This window comes from Toxotes jaculatrix, chromosome 6 (assembly GCF_017976425.1).
Source record: "Toxotes jaculatrix isolate fToxJac2 chromosome 6, fToxJac2.pri, whole genome shotgun sequence".
NCBI lineage: Eukaryota > Metazoa > Chordata > Actinopteri > Toxotidae > Toxotes > Toxotes jaculatrix.
Genome location: NC_054399.1, coordinates 9,684,967 through 9,695,130, shown reverse-complemented (window position 1 = coordinate 9,695,130; position 10,164 = coordinate 9,684,967). Strand labels below are relative to the sequence as shown.

The following is a 10,164-nucleotide window of genomic DNA, read 5'->3' as shown; positions in this document are numbered from 1 at the left end:
TCTAAGCAGCAGAAATCAAAGTATAAGCGTCTGTTATTATTGTGCTATTTTAGTGCATTTAACTCTGAACTACAACTAAAAATCGGATCAGCTTACCTTCTGTATATGCAGTACATATATAGACTGGTGTCTTGTAGGCTACGTCTGCAGGGATGCACTGATGGGGATGACAGCGCCTCTCCCTCTTCCTCCTGCTCTGTTGCCGGGGCAACACACAGAGAGCGTCGGCTGCTCTGTAGCAGAATGGAGAGGAAGATGGAGGAAAGCACTGTTAGAGACGTCGAGACTGGTGTGTAAAAATAAGCCTTACCTGGCTTCCTCTTCATTGCTATACAAGCAAAAGGAAGCGCATGGCACCCTGTTACCTGACAACTAATATATGCATGTTTCGGGCTTGCTGCTTGTCTGTATTGACGGTAACGTGAAGTGAGCTAACCTTCTAGCTAGCAGGTACAAGGATGTAAACAAGAGTCATGTCACCAGCTCCTTGTGAGCTAGCTTTGCTGCTACAGATGTTAGCCAACCATATAACTAACCGTATACGGGCATTGTACCTCACGGAAGGACTTTAGGTAACTGCTGGCATGTTAACGTCAAGCACTTAATCGTAAGGGCGAGCAGTAGGTAGTGCAGGTGAAGTGGCTATGAGTATTTGCTAGCTAGCTGTGTTACCTGGATTAGTCACGAATAGCTCTCCCAGTGAACTGCTGTGTAGCTAATTATCTAGCTGTCGGTACCATGAGTTTGCGCTTGCTTACCGAAAATTAGTTTTTGTCCGTTGCGCTCCCAAATTAAAGCCACGATCCGTGAACAAATGCCACAACAGACGTTAAGCGCCCTTGCAAGAAACACGAGAGATATGAACCATAAAATAACTGACAGGTCTTTAAATACGAGGACGAAGTTAATACATCGAGATCTTTTTATGGCTGTGATATATGTTCTCTGTTGTGGCACAAGTTTATAATGTTCATTGTGTTTGTAAACAGAGTAAAACAGCCTGTGTTTCAAATGCTGAAGCACAGGCTCTACACATTTGGTAGAGACTATAATCCAAGCTCTTTTAACTCTATAAAGTCTGTCTACGGTAGTTATTCCTCAATAATTTCTGAAATTGTTTAATGTATGTGAACATTGATAATATGCATACACGCAGAGCTGCAAGTTAAAGTGTGCCGATACTCTGCAGCGATGCAATTTATTTTTTATTCAGTTTGAAGATTTTTTTTTATGACTGTTTCTTCTAATGCCACAAGCTAACATTGAGTGTGGATATCAGGTGCTAAAAGACATATTTAACTGACCTAAATTTGTTTTTTAAATGTGTCTAATGTAAATAGTGGCCATTTGTATTACATTCAAACTGTTAAAATTAAGAGAAATCACTTTAAACCTTTCTCAAACAAAGTCACACACTTAAGCGGCATTGTGGAACTTAGAAACAGTGCAGTGGGTACGGAAAGTATTCAGACCCCCTTAAATTTTTCCCTCTTTGTTATATTATAATGTACACACAGCACCCCATATTGACAGAAACACGAAATTGTTGAAATTTTTGCAGATTTATTAAAAAAGAAAAACTGAAATATCACACGGCCATATGTATTCAGACCCTTTGCTATGACCCTCATATATTTAAGTAGGGTGCTGTCCATTTCTTCTGGTCATCCTTGAGATGGTTCTACACCTTCACTGGAGTCCAGCTGTGTTTGATTATACTGATTGGACTTGATTAGGAAGGCCACACACCTGTCTATATAAGACCTTACAGCTCACAGTGCATGTCAGAGCAAATGAGAATCATGAGGTCAAAGGAACTGCCTGAAGAGCTCAGAGACAGAATTGTGGCAAAGCACAGATCTGGCCAAGGTTACAAAAAAATTTCTGCTGCACTTAAGATTCCTAAGAGCACAGTGGCCTCCATAATCCTTAAATGGAAGACGTTTGGGACGACCAGAACCCTTCCTAGAGCTGACCGTCCAGCCAAACTGAGCAATCAGGGGAGAAGCACCTTGGTGAGAGAGGTAAAGAAGAACCGAAAGATCACTGTGGCTGAGCTCCAGAGATGCAGTTGGGAGATGGGAAAGTCAACCATCACTGCAGCCCTCCACCAGTTGGGGCTTTATGGCAGAGTGGCCAGACGGAAGCCTCTCCTCAGTGCAAGACACATGAAAGCCTGCATGGAGTTTGCTAAAAAAACACCTGAAGGACTCCAAGATGGTGAGAAATAAGATTCTCTGGTTTGATGAGACCACGATAGAACTTTTTGGCCTTGATACTAAGCGGTATGTGTGGAGAAAACCAGGCACTGCTCATCACCTGTCCAATACAGTCCAAACAGTGAAGCATGGTGGTGGCAGCATCATGCTGTGGGGGTGTTTTTCAGCTGCAGGGACAGGACGGCTGGTTGCAATTGAAGGAAAGATGAATGTGGCCAAGTACAGGGATATCCTGGACGAAAACCTTCTCCAGAGTGCTCAGGACCTCAGACTGGGCTGAAGGTTCACCTTCCAACAAGACAATGACCCTAAGCACACAGCTAAAATAACGAAGGAGTGGCTTCAGGACAACTCCATGACTGTTCTTGAATGGCCCAGCCAGAGCCCTGACTTAAACCCAATTGAGCATTTCTGTAGAGACCTGAAAATGGCTGTCCACCAACGTTCACCATCCAACTTGACAGAACTGGAGAGGATTTGTAAGGAGGAATGGCAGAGAATCCCCAAATCCAGGTGTGAACAACTTGTTGCATCATTCCCAAAAAGACTCATGGCAGTATTAGCTCAAAAGGGAGCTTCCACTAAATACTGAGCAAAGGGTCTGAATACTTATGGCCGTGTGATATTTCAGTTTTTCTTTTTTAATCTGCAAAAATTTTAACAATTTTGTGTTTCTCTGTCAATATGGGGTGCTGTGTGTACATTAATGAGGGGAAAAAAAATTAACTTAAATGATTTTAGCAAATGGCTGCAATATAACAAAGTGAAAAATTTAAGGGGGTCTGAATACTTTCCGTACCCACTGTATGCTTAAGTGCAAGTGTCATTTGTGCTGCAAACAAAGAAATAATATGCTTTTACTCAGTCAAGGGCTGTTATTTTGTATGAGGAATATTTATGCATTATCTGCAAGCTAAGGGCTACACCCTCAAGAATTAAGTTAGAAAAACCCTCCACCTTTTAATAAATCGAGACTTGACTTTTTATCTGCATATTGCACTTGTTCTTCAGGCAGTGAAACTGGAGGAGAGGATGCCTTGGTGGGGAATGTAAACAAGCTGATGGTGAGCCCACCCGGATACTCAGGAGCTCCGCGAAAAGGACATCTGGTTTTTGATGCTTGCTTTGAGAGTGGTGAGTAGTACTGACAAACACCATAACTGTAAAAAAAAAAAAAAAAAAGTGATAAACTATGACACTGTTTTTTTTAATGCTGCTCTTATCATTGTGGAGATATCTTTATTTTGTGTTGAGAGGTCAGTATTGTGGTCAGTGTCAGCCTGTAAAAATTACAGGCTCCAGTGCAGGATTTTGTATCCATCTTCCCTCAGTCTGAGGGACAAATCCTTTAACGGTTAAAGGATTTAGTTTTTCAACATGCATTTGTTGTTAGGTAACCTAATAACAAATGCATGTTGCAAAACTTGAAAAATGGCAATATGGGCCAAAATGTCCTCAAAAACTGTTATTCAGTTATTCTGGGAAAGTTTTGAATGGTCAACAGCATTATATACTCATTATACTCATTACCCTTGATCTTGATTACTATACTATTGATAGCGTCTGCTTTCTCTGCTTTTCATGTCATATTTCAAAGTCTCACCACTAAAATCCATCCCATCTTATTGGTAGCTGATTTTAGAAACTCTGACACACTGTATTGTTTCATCCAAACTGCATTACTTTAATGCTACCTTCTCTGGCCTAAACTTTCCATCAATAAAAAAAAGACACACCTCTCCAGCTTGTTTAAAATACTGTAGTTAGAATTCTCATCACAAATCGATCAAGTAAATTTGACAGCAGTGCATAAATTGCTCTGGCTATCTATTCAAACTAGAGCTGACATCCTCTCTCCTACTTTCAGTAGCCATCAGGACCTCCAACTCCATTAACATTTTAACCTCAACTAATGACACTACCACCACTAGCGCTGCTACTACTAATAATAATAACAGTAATGGCTTTAAATATATTTCATATCACTGTTTAATAGAAGAAATTCAGATCAGAGTTTTATGTATTAAAATAATACTGGTGAACTGGTGGTTATTAGACTATTAGACTATTCCAGGGTTTAGATAAATATATGAGACTCTGTTTCTGGTGGTGCAACCTGTGAGTCTGTGGATCTGAGATCTCTGTCAGGGAGATGACATATCTTAGCAACGGTATTGTCTGGGACAAGTTCATATAAAGATTTATGGACAAGTGCTTGACTCTTAAAATCTTTACTAGGTATTACTAGAAGTCAGCACAGGAACTTTAAAACAGGTGCTGTTTTACTTGCAGCGATTTTGTACCTATACTGTCACTGTGCTATGGCCTAAACAAATCTGATGAACAAATAATTAAGCTTCTGAGACAATCTTTTTTGTATAATTGCTATATTGTGTGCTCACATGTATATTTCACATAGATACTTTGTGTTTATGTGTACAGAAATTGGTATGCATGGCTGTATCATGTACAGGTGACACTGATGGTGTTTCTTTAGTCATTGTCTATATATGAATATATACAGTTACATTCTCTGGGCATTATACAGTACACTGTACGTTTTAATACACATTTAACATAGCCATTGTCTTTTTATTGACATGATATGGCTCTATATATTTTCGATATTACAGAGAAATGTCTTTGAACAGAGAGGATGTATATTATCACTTGAGAGATTACCAGCCATCATTAGAGCCACGTTAGTTGGCTGGTGGTCTGCTAAATAGAAGCCGGCTAAAAAGAGAAATACATTAAGTACACTTGAAAGGGTGATTGACCTGCTACCTTGTCCGTCTCTTTTGTTGGAGCTTGGCATATAGTAAGATTAAGTTAATATGCTCTAGAGTCCTTTGTTAATGGCCTTTGTTTGCCACTTTTTCTGATAGCTGAATGGTGCGACAATGAAAATAAAGTACTTTCTCACCACTGACAAGGTCAGTTGGTTACACCCTCACAGGCACACACTCAAGCACACAAGTAGGCAGAGTAAATCAGTGAATCAGCGAGTCTCTCTGGGACTGAATCTCTGTGTGGAGATTAGGTTCAGATGGCACTCAGATTTCATATTTCCACAGACAAGCCCATTTTCGTTTCCGCAGACAGAGATGAGCCTTAACTTCACCCTGTTTACTTTTTTGATGCCTGGCCTTGGTGTCATTGACAGTGTTTTTCTCCCAAGTTTATTTTTACTGTCATGTTGTCTCTGATACCCCTGATTTTCAGAGTTGGAGGTCAGCCGATCACATGCGAATACGTTTTCTCAGTTGTCTCGTGTCCTAGGCCTATTAATAATTATATCACAAGAGGAAATATAAAATGATAAATAAAGAAATAGGGAACCTTATCCACAGTTTTATATACAGAAGAGAAGAGACATGAAGGTGAGTGCATAAATATAGCACAGGAGAGTAAATATCTAATCATGTTACTTAAGGAGTATCGTGCTGATATCAGTGCGGTGATGGCCATTTTTTTATATATTTGCCTTTTTTCCAGATGACATGGCCAGAGGAGCTCAGACATTGATTAATGGGTACTGAGCTCCCACACTGAGATCAGCTAACATACCAGTGTCTCTGGCTCCGGATGCATCTCCTGAATGATTTATGGAATTGATATTAATCTCTTTCCAGTAACTGCATTACTAAAGTTAGAATGGGGGGATAAATTGATGTTTGCCAGCTAAAGTCAAATTAATGCCTTGTTGCTGTTTCATTTAAGTATCACTGATTTTGTCGGCCTTATTTTAAAGTGAGCCTTGATTTTGGTTTATAATAGTTTTTTTCATGTTACACTCTGTCCATATGCCGGTTAACTTGTATGGAGCAGTTATGATCCTCTGATAGTTTTGTTATTATTGCAAACCTGGACATTTAAGTTACTTTTTTCTTGAAGTTATGTTTGACAAATATATTTTTTCTGTGCATACCCACACAAATGCACTCTATGAACTTTAAAAGTGGTTGTAAGAAGTCTGTGGTTTTCTGTGGTTTAGGTGATTGCAAGTTTTACAGAAGAAAATAGTATTAAAAAGTGTGTACAATGACTGAAACTACTCAATTATTATTTTCAATCAACATCTTAAATGCCTCAATATGATTAAATACATATTTTCTGTAAAGCATACATAACACCAGTGGCATCCTTAAAGGAAATTCTGTATTCTGTGTGTTAAAGTGTTTTGTTATTGTTAGTATTTTGTTGTTTTGCTATATGCTTAATTGATATTTAATAAATAAAAAGCTGAAATTTCCTGGAGAATACATTGGGATCTTAACAACCCCACATGTTTCATGTAAATGTGTGGTAGCTTCATTAAACAACATAATCTACATAAGATTTATGAGGATCTAATGATACCTTAGGTAAAAATTTAAAAACCCTACTTATTTGCCTGTGGCATAAGTAATGATGGCATGAGAATAACAGGATTTTTTTAACAAAGAAAAATCTCACTTATGTTTTTTATTCATTATTGATTTCCCTTAAATACTGTTGCTGAGTTACTTTGCATTGTGAGGCAAATATTCTGGATGGCTTAAAATTTCAAAACAGTCCTCTGATAAATTCCATTGAACCTGGTGTACAGTATATTGTACCAGAGACAACAGCCACACTTAAAATGCAGAAGAGAACAACGTCTGTTCACACATTATTAGGTCTTATTATAGGTTGTGGATTTTAAACAACATAAGATTTCTAGGTTCAACCAGGAGCCTGTCATATTGTGTTTATGGTAGATTTAGTGCCCATATACACTTGATAAGACAATGCGCATACCCAAAGTATCAGTAAAGCTTATAAGATGAGCTGCTGCTTTTCATACATTCAGTCTGATATCTGTGATACCAATGACAGCAAGGAAATTGGGAGACTAGTATGTAAGCCGAGCCACATGTATTGCATGCTGCACAGCCATGTATATTTTTCAGGACAACTGAAATGGTCTTTCATTACAGCCTATGTCTGTTTTACTCCTCTTAAGCCAGATTGAATATCCAAAATGCAGTATTTCAAGAAGACATTTTCATTTGAAATTTATGCAGACCTATAACTCAGTGGGGTTTTGTGCCTAGCTCTTTTTCCTTCCTTTGGTCGACAGCTATCTGCATCCCATGTATATTTTCATAAAGCACAGATTTTATTTTGTTGTGTTAGTATAGCACAGAATAAAATCTAATTGGTTTATTAAAATAGACACTGGTTATGTAAGCTGTTTGCCAAAGGTATAAAACCTAATTTACATTTAGATGAGGCTTAATTCACTTTGTTGTCAGACCTGTGCTGATCAAGTCAGTGATGGCCTACAGATTTACATACAGTAGGTGTCTCAGCCAACAGGTCCTCTGACACAGAGTCATTTTCAGCCATTAAAAGCCTTTTTCAACACTATGCTTAAAAATAACATACACTATGTTGAAGACCTCATCTATACTGTGTTTGTTGTACCTTAGGACTTCAACATTATGTCTGTTTCCGTAAGACATCATTGTAAACCTTACTGATTGCTTTAGTTGGCTGTATAAAGAGTAGTAGGCACATTTTTTTTACTTATTGAGATCATTTTTATGCTACTTAGGACAATGAAAAATCACAGCAGAGAAGAGAAGATTTTGTTAATCTGTAAACATTCAGTCTTGGCCTATTGTTGTATGTTGTGTCAATAGGCAGAGATTCATGAAAGTGATAAGAGAAGCCTAATTGTTTTTTAGAGTGAAATCCAAATGACATTCTTATCTTGTCTTGTCACATTTGTTTCGTCACACACCCTAACTGTTGACATTTTCAGCTAAGTCCCAAATTCTTTTGTGAATGCATCCTCACAATGTCGCTGACTAAAGTGCCATCTGTCTCTACAAAAGGATGACACTGACAGTGCGTACATATTGTTTTACTGCACCTCTGGACCGTGCACCAGATGTAATTAAGCACTCATTGATTAGTCAGACTGCTCTCTGCTGACAATGACTTGCATGGTCAAAGAAATTCCCCAGGGGTGACAAGTGTTTAATGGGGTCCATTGATAAGCACAACTCATAGACTCATCTGGCTTTATAATCAATTCACTCAATACAACCCAACTTATATGGCAGTCTGGAGAACAGATATGCACCTCCAGCTATTTCTGTCACTTAGGATCCAAATAGTCAAGACCTTGAGAGACTGAGGCTCAAGTATGTTTGTTTTGTATTTTGAGTTATTAACCTTCCTTTTCTTTCTTGTTAACATGAGAAAATCAGGCATTAAAGAAGCATGGAGAAAAATCCAATCCAATATTTGAACAGTTAGAAAGAACTATTTGTGAAATATAAAAGAAATTGCAAGAGCAAGAGAATAACTGGACATGTGGCTACTAAATGTTTCTTGGGCAGCTGTGTCTTGTTGCAACGTTAGTTTATGCAAAATAGAGATCACACGTCTCAGGCTTAATTGAGAGTGGAGAGTTGACATTCTGATTGAAGTGGAGTTGTCTGTCAATATGAGGAGTAAAGAGGGGAGTTTGCGAGTGTAATAGAGTCTCAAGAAAATCTATCAGATAGATATCAAAGGTAGTTGGTTTGACAAAATCAACAGTGGGGTACATTCCAAAAAGGAGGTACACACCAGAAAACTTGAAAATGGTAAATGAACTGGCAGTTGGAAAAACATTTGCATGGTGAAAGATACCCCTTTATGACTGCACAGAAACTAAAGAATGTTCTCCAGGACGTAGGTATACATGTTTCCTTGTTGATGATCAAGAGAAGACTTCCTGACCATAGCCTCAGAGGATTCACTACAAGATGCAAACCACTGCTAATCCTTGAGAACAAAAAAGCCAGGGTACAGTTCACCAAAATATGCAAAAATAAACCAAAAGAGTTCTGGATCAAAGTTTTATGGACTGGTGAAACAAAAACAAACCTCTATCCAAATGATGGAAAGAAGGTGCGATGATAAAAACAGAACAGCTCATGACGCAAAATGTACCACCTTATCTGCCAAGCACACTGGTGGTTCTGTCGTGTGTTGGGCATGTGTGGCTGCTAATGGAACTGGCACACTGAAATTTATTGATAGTTTAATCGATGGTGGGAGTAAGAATGTAGAGGTCTACAGGAGCCTTCTGTGTCCTCAGATTCAGCAGAATGCATCAAAACTCATTGTACGACATTTCATCATTCAGCAGGACCTAAATCCTAAACATACGGCCAAAGCAACCAAAGAGCTTTTCAGTGCAAAGACATGAAATATCCTTGACTGGCCGAGTCAGTCACTTGATCTCAGTCCAGCTGAAAGTGCATTCCACTTGCTGAACACCAGACTACAGGCTCAGAGACCCTGAAAGTTGAAGGAGGCTGCAGTAAAGGCTGGGGAGAGCTTCACCAGTGAAGATACAAAGCATCTGTTGATAGATCTGGGTGAACAGTGTTCACAAATTCATAGCTTATGAATATCTAATTTAACCTACTTGTGTCATCATAAGAACTACTCAGTGAACTTGTGAACTAGTAAGTTAGAAGAGTAAATGCTCGCCACTGGCCAGATAATCGTTACAGTCTAAGTCAAAAGTAGGGCAATACCTGTGTTTATCCTCTGACACTCTAAGGTTTCCACCTCTGATATTATACATTTTATGGAATCGCTCAAGCACTTCATGGATTTGCTCTGAAGATTTTAAATCACCCCTCAGTAATGATAATTGATGAGAAAATATTTTCTCTATTGTTGAGATAAGGAAAAAATAAACAAAAAAAAGGCTGTCAAGAGATAAGTAATGAGGATAAATGTAGAAGAAAATATTTCCACTGTTCCACTGTTGATGGAGGTTTTATTGTTTTTCCCCTTTTACTTTAATTTTCTTTTTCTTTTCCGCTTGCACTGAATAGTGTATTTAATATGTCCAGCCTTATCTTTTCCCAGAAATGGTCATGTTCCAGTTGCACAAACCTTCTAAAGAATG

General features: G+C 38.4%; 1 protein-coding gene across 1 annotated transcript in view; it reads left to right on the top strand.

The window, feature by feature from the left end:
- Positions 1-243: 243 nt before the first annotated feature.
- agbl4 (AGBL carboxypeptidase 4) overlaps positions 244-10,164 on the top strand; it is a 242,999-nt gene continuing 233,078 nt past the window's right edge. Inside the window, exons 1-2 of the mRNA XM_041040554.1 lie at positions 244-289; positions 3,231-3,353. Of these exons, the coding sequence (XP_040896488.1) occupies positions 244-289; positions 3,231-3,353 (169 nt within the window). The remainder of the gene's footprint in view (positions 290-3,230; positions 3,354-10,164) is intronic.